General features: G+C 37.0%; 1 protein-coding gene across 5 annotated transcripts in view; it reads right to left on the minus strand.

The window, feature by feature from the left end:
* Positions 1-18047, minus strand: part of COL24A1 (collagen type XXIV alpha 1 chain) — a 393929-nt gene that overhangs the window by 20452 nt on the left and 355430 nt on the right. For all 5 annotated transcript variants that reach the window (XM_060400630.1, XM_004002153.6, XM_060400613.1 and 2 more), the window contains one exon: positions 14123-14158. In XM_060400630.1, the coding sequence (XP_060256613.1) occupies positions 14123-14158 (36 nt within the window). The remainder of the gene's footprint in view (positions 1-14122; positions 14159-18047) is intronic.

Genomic DNA, 18047 nt, shown 5'->3' on the forward strand with positions numbered 1-18047 from the left:
ATCACCCACATTCATGAACAAGCTGTATATATAATCTCATATTTTGTTGATATCACTAGAAACAAAATATATTAATTTTAAACTGAAAAATGTAAAATTTAAAAATGTTAATTATGTTTTCCCTGTTATTTCTATCTACCATTCACCTAATGGTAAAAAAAAGGAAACTTCAATGTTCTTGTGAAAAAGTGAAAGTGTTAGTCCCTCAGTCATGTCTGACTTTTTGTGACCCCATGGACTGTAGCCCACCAGGCTCATCTGTCAGTGGAATTCTCCAGACAAGAATACTGGAGTGGGTAGTCATTCCCTTCTGCAGGGGATCTTCCCAACCCAGGAACTGAAGCTGGGTCTCCTGCATTGTAGGCAGATTCTTTACTGTCTGAGCCACCAGGGAAGTCCAGTATCCTTCAACATCTTTTCCTTCAACATCTAACTATAATTTGGTTACCCATTACTGTTGATCTGACCTCCAAATCTTTCCCAAATACTACTGCTCCATCCTTATAGTAAATGTCTTAGTTTAGTGCTGATCACACTATGGACTATGTTTGTGTCCCCTCCTATATTCATATACTGAAGCCCTAGTCTCCAAGATAGGGGTCTTTTGGAGCTAATTAAATCATGTGGAGCCTCTATGAATTGCAGTGCCCTTATAAAGAGAGAAAATGGAGAGATGATCTTTCTCTACATGTGAGGTTGTAGTAAGAAGGCAGCTATCTGTAAACCAGGTGAAGAACCCTCACTAGACAGTGAATCTGTTAGCACCTTGATCTTGGATTTCCCAGTCTCCAGAACAATGAAAAATAATGTTTGTTGTTTAAGCCATCTAGTCCATGGCAATTAGTTATAGAAGCCCTAGCTAAGATCATGTGACTAGTTTGATTTACTGACTTTTTCCTTTCTACTACGCTAACTACATTCTATTTATAAAATAGAAATCTAAATATATCACTGTTTAATTAAAATCATCCCATGGCTTTTTTTTTTTAATTTTCACATATTTTTTAAATTTGAAAGCTGTTGAATCATGTACATATTTATTGATTACCAGGACAAACATACTTGAACACTATAAGTTTCTGTAATTTTTAAACTTAAAATTCAAGGAATAATAAGATATGATAAAAATAAACAGTATTTATGTGGAATGACAATAACATTAGTAGGTATTACTATTCATATACTTTATAAATGTTTACTGGATAATTATGAAAAATTTAGCAAGTGACAGCATTAGTTAAATGGACTATTTATATTCAAATATATTGTTATAGTAATAATATAAAACTTAAAGATATTTATGTTAATAATAATATTTTATTTTTCCATACTATTTTCAAATACAGAGTGAAGTAAGCCAGAAAGAAAAACACCAATACAGTATACTAACACATATATATGGAATTTAGGAAGATGGCAATGACGACCCTGTATGCAAGACAGGGAAAGAGACACAGATGTGTATAATGGACCTTTGGACTCAGAGGGAGAGGGAGAGGGTGGGATGATTTGGGAGAATGACATTCTAACATGTATACTATCATGTAAGAATTGAATCGCCAGTCTATGTCTGACGCAGGATGCAGCATGCTTGGGGCTGGTGCATGGGGATGACCCAGAGAGATGTTATGGGGAGGGAGGTGGGAGGGGGGTTCATGTTTGGGAACGCATGTAAGAATTAAAGATTTTAAAATTAAAAAAATAAAAAACCATCCCATGGCTTTTTGCTGCTTAGTGAATGAAGTATAAATTTCTTATCAGTTAAATACAAAAGTATATGTTCTTAGTCAATGTGCACCCCTGCCTTTTCAAAAACTTATTTTTTCTGGAACTTATTTCCACTTACTCTCCTCAACACATCCTAAACTCCATATATAATCAACTACTTGTGGATCTCTGAATCATCCAAGTTCTATCACACATATATTCTTTTGCATGTACTACTTCCTTGATCAGGAATGCTCCTCCTTCCCTTTTCTATTTAATCCCCATTATTCTTCCAATACTTGTTTAAAACTTTCTACCCACCTTGACACTTTCCTCCTCTTCAACTAACCACTTATGCATTCCTGTGGACCTCTAAAAGTGTCTTCAGTTCAGTTCAGTCGCTCAGTTGTGTCCGACTCTTTGCAACCTCGTGAACCACAGCATGCCAGGCCTCCCTGTCAATCACCAACTCCTGGAGTTTACCCAAACTCATGTCCATTGAGTTGATAATGTCATCCAACCATCTTATCCTCTGTTGTCCCCTTCTCCTCCTGCCCTCAATCTTTCCCAACATCAGGGTCTTCTCAAATGAGTCAGCTCTTCGCAACAGGTGGCCAAAAAGATTGGAGTTTCAGTTTCAACATTAGTCCTTCCAACGGACACCCAGGACTGATTTCCTTTAGGATGGGCTGGTCGGATCTCCAAGGGACTCTCAAGAGTCTTCTCCAACATCACAATTCAAAAGCATCAATTCTTCTGTGCTCAGTTTTCTTTACAGTCCAAATCTCACATCCATACATGACTACTGGAAAAACCATAGCCTTGACTAGATGAACCTTTGTTGACAAAGTAATGTCTCTGCTTTTTAATATGCTGTCTAGGTTGGTCATAACTTTCCTTCCAAGGAGTAAATATCTTTTGATTTCATGGCTGTAATCACCATCTGCAGTGATTTTAAAAGTGTCTTAGTCACTCTTTAGTTTTCTAGAACAGGAACAGTGCCTGATACACAGTAGATGTTCAAAGATTGTTAACAAATGAATGATGTTAAAATTAACTAGTATTAGTTTAGAAATTAAAAATAGTTAAACATTTAACTATTCTATTTTCTAAACTAATATAGTTTGGTATATAGTAAAATATGAAAAGTTATGCTGACTTTTTCCAAAATTAACAATAGTAATCACTGTTAAGAATGCTCAAAATTTAACTTACTCGATGGTCAACTGAACGTTAAAACTACATTGATTCAAATTCAGATTATGGTTAAAAGGTGACAAAGCAAAATTTATCCTCAACTGAGTTTTGGATAATCTTGATGCTATGCTTGATTAACTATCTTTTATGCCAAAGCTGTTGATTCTAAATATACTGTGACAAGAAGAACAACAACACAGAGTAACTTAAAAAGGATAGAGTACTCCAACACCATGTCCGTTGAACGTTTCTTAGTTTGCATGGTTTATGGTCATAACTTAAAGCAGAAAATGCATAAAACTTTTGACCCAGAAGCTGCATGATAAGTTAGAGAAATTTCGTGTTGGACATAGCCTTTTAAATATACAAAGGCTCGGAGTGAAACTAGCTGTGTAAGTTTCTCCATTTTGGATCAACATTGTAAAAATAAACTTTTAACCCTACGTAGCAGATTTTTAGGAAAATTGCACTGAAGGTTTAGTACAAAATATCTATCTTATCTTTGAAAAAGCTTTTTGTCATAGAAAGAAGAAACTATTTTTACTGAGCTTGTTATCCAGAACAAGTTAGATCACCACAAATATGACAAAATGAAATAAATTCAAACTAAACAAGACAGGGCAAGACAACCCCAATGAAATAAGTGCATAGAATAAGGCCAAGTAAAACAAATTATTATTCCAACAATAAAATATTTATTAGTTTTTTTCATTCTTTTACCTAACCCACTACTAAGGAAAAGTGACTCACTTTCTCTGGATATTATATAAACAAGCATGTAAAGAAGGTTACCATACAGTTTATAATAAAACTATAATTGTCTATGTTAATTTCTTATAAGAGAAACCAAATTAATGTGAATAATTATGGACGTTATTTGGCTATAGTGAAAGCACTACCTTTGCAAATAAATTTGCTCTCCATTTAATCCCACAAGCTGGAATCAAGATTGCCGGGAGAAATATCAATAACCTCAGATATGCAGATGACACCACCTTATGGCAGAAAGTGAGGAAGAACTAAAGAGCCTCCTGATGAAAGTGAAAGAGGAGAGTGAAAAAGTTGGCTTAAAGCTCAACATTCAGAAAACTAAGGTCAGGGCATCTAGTCCCATCACTTCATGGCAAATAAATGGGGAAACAGTGGACACAGTGGCTGACTTTATTTTCCTGGGCTCCAAAATCACTGCAGATGGTGATTGCAGCCATGAAATTAAAAGACGCGTACTCCTTGGAAGGACAGTTATGACCAACCTAGACAGCATATTAACAAGCAGAGACATTATTTTGCCAACAAAAGTCCATCTAGTCAAGGCTATGGTTTTTCCAGTGGTCATGTATGGATGTGAGAGATGGACTATAAAGAAGGCTGAGAACTGAAGAATTGATGCTTTTGAACTGTGGTGTTGGAGAAGACTCTTGAGAGTTCCTTGGACTGCAAGGAGATCCAACCAGTCCATCCTAAAGGAGATCAGTTCTGGGTGTTCATTGGAGGGACTGATGTTGAAGCTGAAACTCCAATACTTTGGCCACCTGATGAGAAGAGCTGACTCATTTGAAAAGACCCTGATGCTGGGAGGGATTGGGGGCAGGAGGAGAAGGGGACGACAAAGGATGAGATGGTTGGATGGCATTACCAACTCAATGGACATGGGTTTGGGTGGATTCCGGGAGTTGGTGATGGACAGGGAGGCATGGTGTGCTACCGTTCAGGGGGTCAAAAAGAGTTGGACATGACTGAGCGACTGAACTGAACTGATCCTTCAAAAGTAACATTCTTTTTCATTAAACTTGAAAAATACTGGTAAGTGTATGTCCTTAAACCTCAGCATGTTATATTTTGCCTTTATGAAAATGAAGTCTTGATTTTGTTTCATGATATACTTTCCTTTAGGCTGACGTGAGTTTGAGTGAACTCCAGGAGTTGGTGATGGACAGGGAGGCCTGGTGTGCTGTGATTCATGGGGTCACAAAGAGTCGGACACGACTGAGCAACTGAACTGCACTGAACTGAGGTAGAGAGAGCTTCCCTTTCATCATTTAAATACAGAAACCTGTCTGATAGGATGTTTAGCAGCATCAGTGGTCTCCACGCAACAGACACCACTTGGAACTCTCTCTTTTCTGCAGTGTGACAAAAATGTCTCCACACGTTGCCAAATGTCTCACGGGTAGGGGTGCAATATGGCTCCTGCATGAGTACCACTCGTTTAGTGGGTTTAATTAGGAGTTTAGAAATATTAAATAAGACTATTAGACAGTTGGAGAAGGAAATGGAAAGCCAATCCAGTATTCTTGCCTGGGAAATCCTATGGACAGAGGAGCCTAGTGGGCTATAGTCTGTGGAGTTGCAAAAGGGTTGGACAGGACTTAGCAAGTAAACAACAATAATTATTAGACAGCAATGTAATTAAGATGGAATGAATGAATTATAATATACAGCAGAATAACTACATATCAGGAATCCATTCATATGGAATCTGTATGTGGGTGGCTAGGCTACTCTTAATGTAGGTGGGAGATGTGTACATACCATTTTCCTTATGCAAGCTGCCCCTGACCCTTATTTTCTGAGAGGTACTATGATTAATAGAAAATCATGGGATTTGGGAGAACTGAGCTCTGGTCTTATCTCCGTACCTAATTAACTGTATGTTCTTGTAGGAGTCATTGTACATTTGGATCTAGAATATCTCAACTGTAACATAACAGGTTTGGTAAAGATAATTTCCAAGATTCATTTTAGAATTGTGATTTTTCAAGCCTTTTATCAATTTTATTCTTAATGTTTTGTATCTGGAAAAAGAAGGTCACATATGTATACAAATTGGGAACTTTAATTTTGACATCTGTATGAATGTAAGGAGAGTGTGTACTTGAATTAAAAGAGTTTGATAATTTTTCATTTGAATGAATTATACATTCTATGAATTTTAACAAGAATCATATACATATATGCTTCAAATATCCAGCAGGTTTGGCCTTGGAGTACAAAATGAAGCAGGACAAAGGCTAACAGAGTTTTGCCAAGAGAACACACTGGTCATGGCAAACATCTTCCAACAACACGAGATGACTATACACATGGACATTAAAAGATAGTCAATACAAAAATCAGACTGATTATGTTCTTTGCAGCCAAAGATGGAGAAGCTCTATATAGTCAACCAAAATAAGACAAGGAGCTGACTGTGGCTCAGATCATGAACTCCTTATTGCCAAATTCAGACTTACATTGAAAAAAGTAGGGAAAACCACTAGAACATTCAGGTATGACCTAAATCAAATCCCTTAAAACTATACAGTGGAAGTAACAGATTCAGGGATTAGATCTGATAGACAGAGTGCCTGAAGAACTATAGATAGAGGTTTGTAACACTGCACAGTAGGCAGTGATCGCAGCCATCCTCAAGAAAAAGCAATGCAAAAGGGAAAATGGTTATCTGAGGAGGCCTTACAAATAGATGAGAAGAGAAGCAAAAGGCAAAGAAGAAAATGAAAGATATAGTGATCTGAATGCAGAGTTGCAAAGAACAGGAGAGATAGGGAAGCCTTCCTAAGTGATCAGTGCAAAGAAATAGAGGAAAACAATAGAAGAGGAAAGACTAGAGATCTCAAGAAAATTAGAGATATCAAGGGAACATTTCATGAAAAGATGGGCTCAATAAAGGACAGAAATGGTATGGACCTAACGCAAGCAGAAGATATTAAGAAGAGGTGGCAAGAATACACAGAGAACATACAAAAGAGACCCTAATGACCCAGATAACTACAATGGTGTGGTCACTCACCTAGAGCCAGACATCCTGAAGTGTGAAGTCAAGTGGGCCTTAGGAAGTGTCATTGCAGAAAAAAAGCTAGTGGAGGTGATGGAATTCCAGTTGAGCTATTTCAAATCCTAAAATATGATGCTGTGAAAGTGCTGTACTCAATATGCCAGCAAATATGGAAAACTCAGCAATGGCCACCAGACTGGAAAAAGTCAGTTTTCATTCCAATCCCAAAGAAAGGCAACACCAAAGAATGCTCAAACTACTGTACAGTTGTACTCATCTCCCATGCTAGCAAAGTAATGCTCAAAATCCTCCAAGTTAGGCTTCAACAGTATGTGAACCCTGAAGTGAGAACTTGCCGATGTTCAAGCTGGATTTAGGAAAGGCAGAGATCAAATTGCCAATATCTGTTGGATCATAGGAAAAGCAAGACAATTCCAGAAAAACATCTCACTTCTGCTTCATTGACTATGCTAAAGTCTTTGACTGTGGGGATCACAACAAATTGGAAGAGATGAGAATACCAGACCACTTTATCTGCCTCCTGAGAAGTCTGTATGCAGGTCAAAAAGCAACAGTTAAAAATGGAAATGGAACAATGGACTGGTTCAAAATTGGGAAAGGAATACGTCAAGGCTGTATATTGTCACCCTGCTTATTTAACTTATATGCAGAGTACATCATGCAAAATGCTGGGCTGGTTGAAGGACAAGCTGGAATCAAGATTGCCGGGAGAAAGAGCAATAACCTCAGATATGCAGGTAACTCCACTCTTACAGCAGAAAGTGATGAGAAATTAAAGAGCCTCTTGATGAAGGTGAAAGAGGAGAGTGAAAAAGCTGGCTTAAAATGCAACATTCAAAAAACAAAGTTCATGGCATCTGGTCCCAACACTTAATGGCAAATAGATGGGGAAACAATGGAAATAGTGACAGACTTTATTTTTGGGGGCTCCTAAATCACTACAGATGTTGACTGCAGCCATGAAATTAAAAGATGCTTGCTCCTTGGAAGAAAAGGTATGAAAAATCTAGACAACATATTAAAAAATAGACATTACTTTGCCAACAAAGGTCTGTACAGTCAAAGCTATGATTTTCCCAATTGTCACGTATGGATGTGAGATTGGACCATAAAGAAGGCTGGGTGCTGAAGAACTGATGCTTTTGAACTGTGGTGTTGGAGAAGATTCTTGAAAGTCCCATGGACTGCAAGGAGATCAAACCAGACAATCCTGAAGGAAATCAATCCTGAATATTCATTGGAAGGACTAAGGCTGAACTGAAGCTTCAATACTTTGGCCACTTAATGTGAAGAGCCGACTTATTAGAAAAGACCTCGGGCCTGGGAAAGATTGAAGGCAGGAGGAGAAGGGGGAAACAGATGAAGAGATAGTTGGATGGCATCACCAACTCAATGGACATGAGTTTGAGCAAGCCCTGGGAGTTGGTGATGGACGGGAAAGCCTGGCATGCTGTAGTCCACGGGGTCACAAAGAGTTGGACACCACTGTGCAACTGAAGGTCAACAATGTTCAAATTCTTAATTTTTTAATATTTAGGACATATTTCCCACTGACTTTTTTTTCCCTTATAATGCTTCAAACATCCTCCTGTCTTTCAAACTGAGGGTAAGATAATTCTGCTAATCAAGAATTGTGAAACATTTCGACGTAATATTTGAAAAAGTGTTAATGAAACGCTCCAACATTTTACTAATTTTCATTCAACAATACAATATGAAAATGAAGCAGCTAATCTAAAAATTCACGCTGGATGCTTTTCATTTTTTTCTACTGCTGTGGCTCTAAGTCAAATGTTTCAGATTGTGATATTCCATCAAAATTGTTTTCAGATGACTAACACTAGTATATTATTTCTAGTATGAGTTAAACTTTTAAAATAATTTATCCCAATATTTCCAGCAATCTTTTTTGCATTATTTACTTATCAAATATTACTCAATCATGTTCTAAATGTGCTTGAGGCTCTCATGAAAATCAAGAGATTTTTGTAAGCTTTCAAGATTAATTTGCTATTAACATGAGAGTTCTGAAGCAGAGGGAGAGAAGGAAATTGTAGTGCTACCGACTAGGGGGTTTTCTCAGGATGTCATCAAACTCTGACTCAGTTTAGCATGTATTTATGAATCCAGGGACATATTTTTAAAATAGTCCACGGGGAAACAGACATGAGACAAATATAGAATAGAAAAGTAAGTCTTTCATGTAAAGGAATACAGAAATAGTTCTCTTAGTGGTGAAGGACTTATTTGGGATCGTTACTATAGTTAACAGTGTTAAACTGTAGAAGATATAAAGCCTCCTAACCAGGAAATCCAAATTCACACTAACAGGTATACTTTTCATATGTTGTGTAATGAGCTCCCCACCTCGTTTTTAAGGCACTGAATCATGATTTGGTCTTGGTACAAGACTTGGTAAGAACAGCACAGCTTTATAAATTCTTATGCCAGCTTAACTAAAAATAAGATTTATAAAACCAATAGACTGTTGTGATTCTGATCTTTGTACAAAGAGTGTCATATTTGTCCCAATAAAATAGGTCTTGGTTAATGAAATTCTTTCCCCAAATGCTCCACGTACTAGTATTATTTCTGGCTGACCCCCTCAATGGTATTACATTCTGAAACACAGTAGCTCATTAGGAATCTTTAGAAAGTCAATTATTTAAATCATTCCCTTTAAGAAAACAAACCTATAGCATCTACTGAAAAAGTCCTAAGGAGAGTATAAGAAATGTAACTAAGCTTTTCCATAGGATGAAAGCAGAAAAGGGTTTAAGTAAAGGTTTTATGTATTAAGTTAATTGCAGATGGTCTCTAGGAATTAAAAGATTACTTCTATAAAGCTCCTTAAATCATAATGGAATCAAATGAAAAGAGGTGATGAAAAGATATTTAATACCAGTTTATTCAACAATGAAAATAGAATAAACTAAGAATTCTAATGTGCCAATTAACCCTATTTTTCAGCAGCTAATTTTGCTACCTACACTGTGTCACTGTGTCCCCCACTTTGGCACTGAGTTTATACTGTTTCTGAGGAGAACTATGGTAACCACAGGCTTCCCAGGTGGTGCTAGGGGTAAAGAATCTGCCTGCCAGTGCAGGACATGTGGTTCGATCCCTGGGTCGGGAAGAGCCCCTGGAGGAGGACATGGCAGCCCACTCCGGTATTCTTGCCTGGAAAATCCCATGGACAGAGAAGCCTACCAGGCTACAGTCCAGAGGATGGAAAAGAGTGGACATGACTGAAGCGACTTAGCACAGACACATGCATGATAACCCACAGAGCAAAAGATATAAGAAGTATGTTAATTCAGGAAATGTTACTTTAACCAGCTAGACCTGGAAGTACTTATTAACTTTTTAATTTTAGGGAATAGCATTTATTTATTTATCAGTTCATTTCTCAAACGCTATCTACTATGTGGTAGGGTTTATTCTGGACACTGATAACCAGTGTATCAAAGTTCTCTGCTCTCAAGAAGTTCATATTCTAGCAGAGGAGATAGAAAATGAATACTTTCAAATAGCACTAACTGCTATCAATAAAACAAAACAGGAAAATTGTGAAAGAGAATGACCAGGAGTAACAAGGCCACATGGCCATGGAAGGCTTCCCTAAGATGATATTTGAGCACAGACCTGAATAGTGAGATAAGAACCAGTCATTTAAAGAGCAGGTGAAAGAATTCTCTAGATAAAAAGCAAGCATGTTGCAAAGAACAGAGATAAGGTCAGTGGAACTGGTAAGGAGAAAGTGGTGCATCTTGAGCCGGGAGAGGCAAGTAGGGTCTAGTCCATGCAGGGCACTGTAGGCCACAGTGAGGAATTTAGATTTATTCTAGTACAAGGAAGAGTACCAAGGAGGTTTCAAAGAGGGAACTGATATAGTCTGATTTATGCTTCAATGATATCACTCTAACTTCTATGTAGAGAATGTATTATAGTGAAGAAAAGTGGAGGGAGCGGAAAGAAGCCAGGAGTCCAGGGGGGACTCTACGGAGATGTGGACAAGGGTGCCAGTGATGAAAATAAACTTGAAATGGATCAAAGATCTCAACAGAAGACCAGAAACTATAAAACTCCTAGAGGAGAACATAGGCAGAACACTCTCCGACAGGATCACAGCAGGATCCTCTGTGACCCACCTCCCAGAATATTGGAAATAAAAGCAAAATTAAACAAATGGGACCTAATTAAACTTAAAAGCTTCTGCACAACAAAGGAAACTGAAAGCAAGGTAAAAAAACAGCCTTCAGAATGGGAGAAAATAATAGCAAATGAAGCAACAAAGAATTAATCTCAAAAATATACAAGCAACTCCTGCAGCTCAATTCCAGAAAAATAAATGATCCAATCAAAACATAGGCCAAAGAATTAAACAGACATTTCTCCAAAGAAGACATACAGATGGCTAACATACACATGAAAAGATGCTCAACATCATTCATTATCAGAGAAATGCAAATCAAAACCACAATGAGGTACCATTTCACGCCAGTCAGAATGGCTGCAATCCAAAAGTCTACAAGCAATAAATGCTGGAGAGGGTGTGGAGAAAAGGCAACCCTCTTACACTGTTGGTGGCAATGCAAACTAGTACAGCCACTATGGAGAACAGTGTGGAGATTCCTTAAAAAAACTGGAAATAGAACTGCCTTATGACCCAGCAATCCCACTTCTGGGCATACACACCAAGGAAACCAAAATTGAAAGAGACATGTGTACCCCAATGTTCATCGCAGCACTATTTATAATAGCCAGGACATGGAAGCAACCTAGATGTCCATCAGCAGATGAATGGATAAGAAAGCTGTGGTACATATACACAATGGAGTATCACTCAGCCATTAAAAAGAATACATTTGAATCAGTTCTAATGAGGTGGATGAAACTGGAGCTTATTATACACAGTGGAGTAAGCCAGAAAGAAAAACACCAATACAGTATACTAACGCATATATATGGAATTCAGAAAGATGGTAACGATAACCCTGTATGCGAGACAGCAAAAGAGACACAGATGTAGTGAACAGTCTTTTGGACTCTGTGGGACAGGGAGAGGGTGGGATGATTTGGGTGAATGGCATTGAAACATGTACAATATCATATATGAAATGAAAAAAAAAAGGGTGCCAGTGATGAAGAATGAAGTGGAAGGATTCTAAACAGAAATCTGATCTGACTGGAACTAACATGTGCTGTATGATGGGCTTATTAATTTTCTTTTGGTTAGACTCGCAAACTGAGAGCTGGAAGGAGTTTAAAGGTACATATTCTAATTCCCTACTCAGTGCAGGAAACTCAGAGAGAGAATCACTAGACTGCATGTGGCACACTCACTATTTCACAAAACTCTCTTGTCTTAAAGCAGCTCAATATTATACTGAGCTGAAATTCACTCCAGCATTCCATTCATTCAGTCAATCTATATCTGTCTTGTGATAATTATGTGCTGGGTATTATGACACATTGGGAATTAGATGGTATCAAATACATTTCATGCTCTCAGGGAACTCACTGTCTCTCAGAGAGCTAAACACAGACATTGAAAATTCAATGAATAAATCATTTAAATTTTATCCTCTAGAGTTACTCATTATACATATTCTTTCTTCCTTTCAAATATTTAAAATTCAAATATTGTATCTCCCCTCATCTGTATTCTAGGGAGGGGAAATGCAATAAGCAGAAAATGAAATAGATATGCAGTATGTCAGGTTTTAAGGCAACAGGTTAAGGAAAGATAAGGAATCTCAGACAGGTAGAGGCATTGCTGTTTTACATAGGGTTGGTCTGGAAGAGCCTCTCTGATAAGAGAACATTTAAGTAAGGAACAGTTGCCAGGCATTGCACTAGGTCCTGGGGACTAGCTTTATGTCCATGGGTGGCAACTGGGTGAGGCTAAAATCAGCAAATCTACCTTCAGCAAATTAAACTGCAACCTGAAGATGAGTAGGAACTATGGGGGTAAAAAATTGGGCAAGACAAAGCAGGTGCAAAACTTAGGAAGTGAAGAGAGAGCAAAAAGAACAAGGACAGGGAATGACTGGGCTCCTAGTTACATCACTGATCTGAGAAAATCCTTCTCTGAGTGTGCTTTAATTTTGTCCATGTTCCTCTTTGGGAATGACTGGTATCATTATCTGCTTTATTCTAGATGCCATATCTCTATTAGTGCAATCAGCAATTTCAGGCATAGTCCATTGAATTTGGACTATATATATATGGTAATCCATCAGAGCCACTGAATTTTTTTGCACATGAAATGCCAATGACAATCATTGTCATAGGTACTCGAGGAGTCCTACTCTTGACAGAGCTTATGCTGTAACCACAGTAATAGGAGAGGATAGATCAGGGAGGTGGTTAGAGACAGGTATGGAAAATGGCCTGTCTCTGTCAAGCCTCCTTGCTTTTTCTTTCTCATTTCCACTGCTCCTGGCATATATAGCTTCACTGTGTACGAACACCCTTGCTTCCTGCTACAGTAACTCTGCTGAGAAAATAGAAGGGACAAATTAAACGCATCTATTTTAATGCCCTTTGAGAATTCTTCAGCTATCTAAAAATCACATAAATTCCATTTTCCAGCAAACTAATATAACTACAGTTTGCTTAGTCTGAGCCCCAAGCATACCCCTATGGCGAAAAGCAAAAAATCTCAGCTGTCACTATATAATCTCATTACCTTATAAGCAAGGCTTTACTGCTCTCTTCCAGTTTATTCCTATGTGCCTTCTGTGCTTGGTTTCAATAGCCCTTACTTCACTCCATGCCTGTCCTCTGTTTATGCCGCTGCTTTAATAAGTTCTGCTGTAAAAGTGGCCCCTTTGCAAAGTATCGTCTTTAACTTGGAAGAACTGACATCCTAGAAAAGTAGGCAACAGTGCCAGCCTAAGTCACCTAGTGTGAAAATGCTGTGTACCTTTTGCTCTCACCGTTGTTTCCAGGTGGCTGAAATGTATTGGGTTGAACAAAAAGTCTGTTTGGGTTTTCCGGTCAGACAGTTATGGAATTCCAGTACAATACAACTAATGGGCTGCTTCTGCTTTGCAGCCCTCTAGGGTTCTGGCTGGGTCTAGTGGCATATATCTAAAGTGACTCAACAGCCCTCCTGTTCTGGCACCAGTGTAGAAAGCTTACACCTCCTCTCCTGATGCGTGACAAGGCATATATTCCATTTCACACAGTGATTTGGAAAGAATGTGACTGGCAGGTTCTTAAACATTAGGGCTTGCCAAGTTTCACTGCAATACACAATACAGGTTAGCTCTACTTCCTGAAAATTAAATTTTATTTTCCCTTCACAAGTATCAGAGAGATAATAATGAAAAAGTCAAAAGAAGTCCTTGCTTTCATGGAGCTGAAAACTTAGTGACAAAGTGATCCTATAACCACATATTTGGATAAACTTACAGTTTCACCTCTAAAGCCTTTTTCACCTCTGGGTCCCTGAAAGACAAAAGAAAATGTTAGTTTATTTTTTATCAAATGTACTTGAGGCTGTATACAGAACATGATAATTAATGGGCTTTTCCTTTTCCCTATCTAGCAAGACTTGTTTAGCTAAATTTACACAAATTCTAGTTTTATTTTCTTATGTTAAGCGAAGCAAAACAAAAACAAATACACTGTATTGATTCATCATATCTGTTTTGCTATTCCTAGTTTTACCTTAAAGTGAGATGTTATGCTACTCATTCATTCAATTAAGTTAAAGCAGCTGATCTGATAATCAAATGCAAAATAATTTAAAAAGGAAATTAACAAATTAAATTCTAATATCTATTTCCCTCAGCCTTCTAAAACCTTGCTTCCAGAGTGGTTTCCTGCTTCTCTTTTACCCTCTTTTTTTAAATCCTCCTTCTGAGCTACATCCTACAGATTTTGAAATGTTGTATATACTTTCATTCAGTTCAAAATATTTTCTAACTTTCTTTGAGACACTTGAGTCCATGAATTGTTTATAAGTGTGAGGCTTAATTTTCAAGTGTTTGGCGCTTTTCCTATTATCTTTCTAGTTTACTAATTCTTAGTTTAATTCCATTATGGCCAGAGAACATACCTTATATGGCTTCTATTCTTTTAAGTGTAATAAAATTTGTTTTATGATCTAAAATATGGTTTATTTCAGTAAATGTTCCATGTGCACATGAGTGCTGTTGCTGGAACTACTGTTATTTCTGTTACTATTTTCATGTTCATCCTTGTGGAAATTGTTATGTATTTTTTTAATTAAAAAATGAAATAATACTATTCATCTTTTCTATAACATGAATATGCACCCTCAAAATATTAATGCTTTTCTGTATCAACCCACAATTCCCACATAACTATAATGTTTACCAGTAGTACTTTGGCCACCTCATGAGAAGAGTTGACTCATTGGAAAAGACTCTGATGCTGGGAGGGATTGGGGGCAGGAGGAGAAGGGGACGACAGAGGATGAGATGGCTGGATGGCATCACTGACTCAATGGACGTGACTTTGAGTGAACTCCGGGAGTTGGTGATGGACAGGGAGGCCTGGCGTGCTGTGATTCATGGGGTTGCAAAGAGTCAGACACGACTGAGCAACTGAACTGAACTGAACTGAAAACCATATAATAATATTTTAAATAAATTGCCTATTATATATTTCTTTTTCTAATTTTTGTCATGATAGACAACACTGTGATGAATATCCTGGTACTCTTAAAATTTTTTTTTATAAAAATTGTCCTCCAGAAAGTTCGTTTGAATTTGCACTTATACTTGCAATACACAGGAGTGTATTCCTGACACATGCTCTAATGTACTATTACTTTTTGTTAATCCTGCAGGCTAAAAATACCATATCATTATCTAATCACAATTTATATTACTTATTTTGTGTTTCCTATCTTGTATTTCATTCATTTTAAACTAGGTATTAAATTTTAAAGGGGGCTTCTCTAGTGGCTCAGTGGTAAAGAATCAGCTTGCCAAGCAGGTGAACCAGGTTCAGTCCTTGGGTCAAGAAGATCCTCTGGAGAAGGATATGGCAACAAAACCACTCCAGTATTCTTGCCTGAAGAATTCCACAGATAGAGGAGTCTAGTGGGCTACAGTTCATAGGGTCGCGAAGAGTTGGACATGACTTAGCGACTAAACATGAGCAACTTTAAAAAGCTGATTTTTAAGCTAGCTTTACAGAACTTCTTTTTACACTCTCTCCCACCTCTAATCCAGTATTGACTTGGTATATATCTGTATTTTTTTCTAATCAAATATTGACAAATGTGTTTATATGTGGATGGAGTGATGGGTCGTATTTTATAATGCTGATATCATATACTCTTTTATGTATGATACATTTCATGCTAAATAATACATCATGAAACAAGTCAGCCAAACTAGATATAAATTCTAATAGTTTCATAATATTCCACAAAGTGGCTAGATCACAGTTTACTCAACCATTCTTCTACAGATGAGCATTCATGTTATTTTATACTTTTTTCCCCCCAGTAAAAATGGTGTTGTGGGGAAAACAAACAAACAAACAAACAAACAAACAAAAAAAACCCACCTCTTTGTTAAATTTCCTTAGTGTATTGAGTACTTTTATCTCTATGGGACAAATTCCTCAAAGGGGAACTTCTTGGTCTTCACATATATGTACATTTATTTTAACAAATATCTTTCCATAAAGGCTGTAATTCACATTTCTAACAAAAATACTAATCTCCCTGCAGCCTTTTCTGAGAGGTTAGATGCAATATCTCATTATTACTTCAATTTATGTTTCTCTGACTAAAAGTTAGGAGAGTACCTTTTCAGATAGTTACTGACCTTTTGATTTGTTCATTTCTCTAAGTTTTCTTTTTTATACCAATTTATAAAGCATATATATTAACCCATTATACATTGTTTGCTTTGCAATTACTTTTTCCCAATTGTATTAGTTTTATTTATGGAATCTTTTCCCATACAAAATTTAAAAAATTTAAAGTATTCAAATATGTTTTCTGTTCTTTCATAGTTTTCAGATGAAGTGGCAGAGGTTAAGAAGTTAGATAGCATCACTGACTCGGTGGACATGAGTTTGAGCAAACTCCAGGAGATAGTGAAGGACAGGGAAGCCTGTTGTGCTTCAGTTCATGGGGCCACAAGAGTGGGACACAACTTAGTCTCTGAACAACAAATAAAGGTCTCCTCAATCCTTAAGCTATACTTTAGCTTCCTACTTTTTCTAAGATTTTTAATTGTTTCTTTTCTTTCCTTTTTTAAAAAGTTCATCAGAGATTTTTGAAAAATTGAGTGAAATAGGGTTCCAATTTCTTACAGCAGTAGTAAGACTAAAAGGAACTTTGTCCTCCTTGCCTATCACTGGGGTAGGAATGGGTGTGTGGCTGATCAAAAGACATGAAAAAAAAAAAAAAAGGGAGACTTCTAGAAAAGTTTTATTTTTCCCAAGACAGGGATATAGGTCACTTTTTCACTTTGGATGATTATATCTAGATGTGATAACTGAGATATTGTGGTCATTTGCCCTAAACCTAATTATGAAGATAACATTTAGGATGGTAGAATACAGATATGGAAATGGTCTCGGATAACAAGATTAAGTCACCAAATACACCAAATCTGAAGCCCTTCCTAACTCTGAGATTCCCACAGTAAGATATAAGTTTCCTTATTGTTAAAGGTGGTTTGATTCAGGGTTTCTATTACTTGCAGCCCAAATCATACTGAGATACCATTTTCCTTATAATTAAATTCCCATGTAGTCTGAGATCTAATTCTGGGCTCTAAACTGCTACAATGATCTATTGTTTATACTAGCACATGGTTTCATTTACAAAGACTTTGAAATAATGTTTTCTTATTTGGAAGAGCAAGTTCCATCCCCCACCACTATTTTTTTCCACAATGTGTTTTGACCATTCTCAAATGCTTATTCTTTCATAATGAGCTTTCCTTATAAGTTTCTTCTGAGAATAGGAAAAATAGAAGATGGAAAAAATTTGATGTGCATGCTGAACATTGTAAGGGCCTTTAAGAACTATCTATAAACAAAACACAGTAAGATATTTTAATTGAGCCACTTCTTTATCATATTTTCCTTGACCAATTAATACTTCACATTTTTGATGGAAGAGAACAATCATTCCATAATCAGAACAGTATGTGTTCCTTAGCTTGCAGAAGAACCACCCACTGAAATATGAGAATTCTCCCACTTACAACGTCCCACTTAGACTGTATAGCTCTGAGTGGTAAATGCTGCAAATCTAGAGAAATAGTGAGTTACACATTTCATTTTTTTAAAAATCAAAAAGCCAATAACTTTGGTGGTGAATTCTTCCCTAAATTTATCA

This window comes from Ovis aries, chromosome 1 (assembly GCF_016772045.2).
Source record: "Ovis aries strain OAR_USU_Benz2616 breed Rambouillet chromosome 1, ARS-UI_Ramb_v3.0, whole genome shotgun sequence".
In the NCBI taxonomy this organism is placed as follows: Eukaryota; Metazoa; Chordata; class Mammalia; order Artiodactyla; family Bovidae; genus Ovis; species Ovis aries.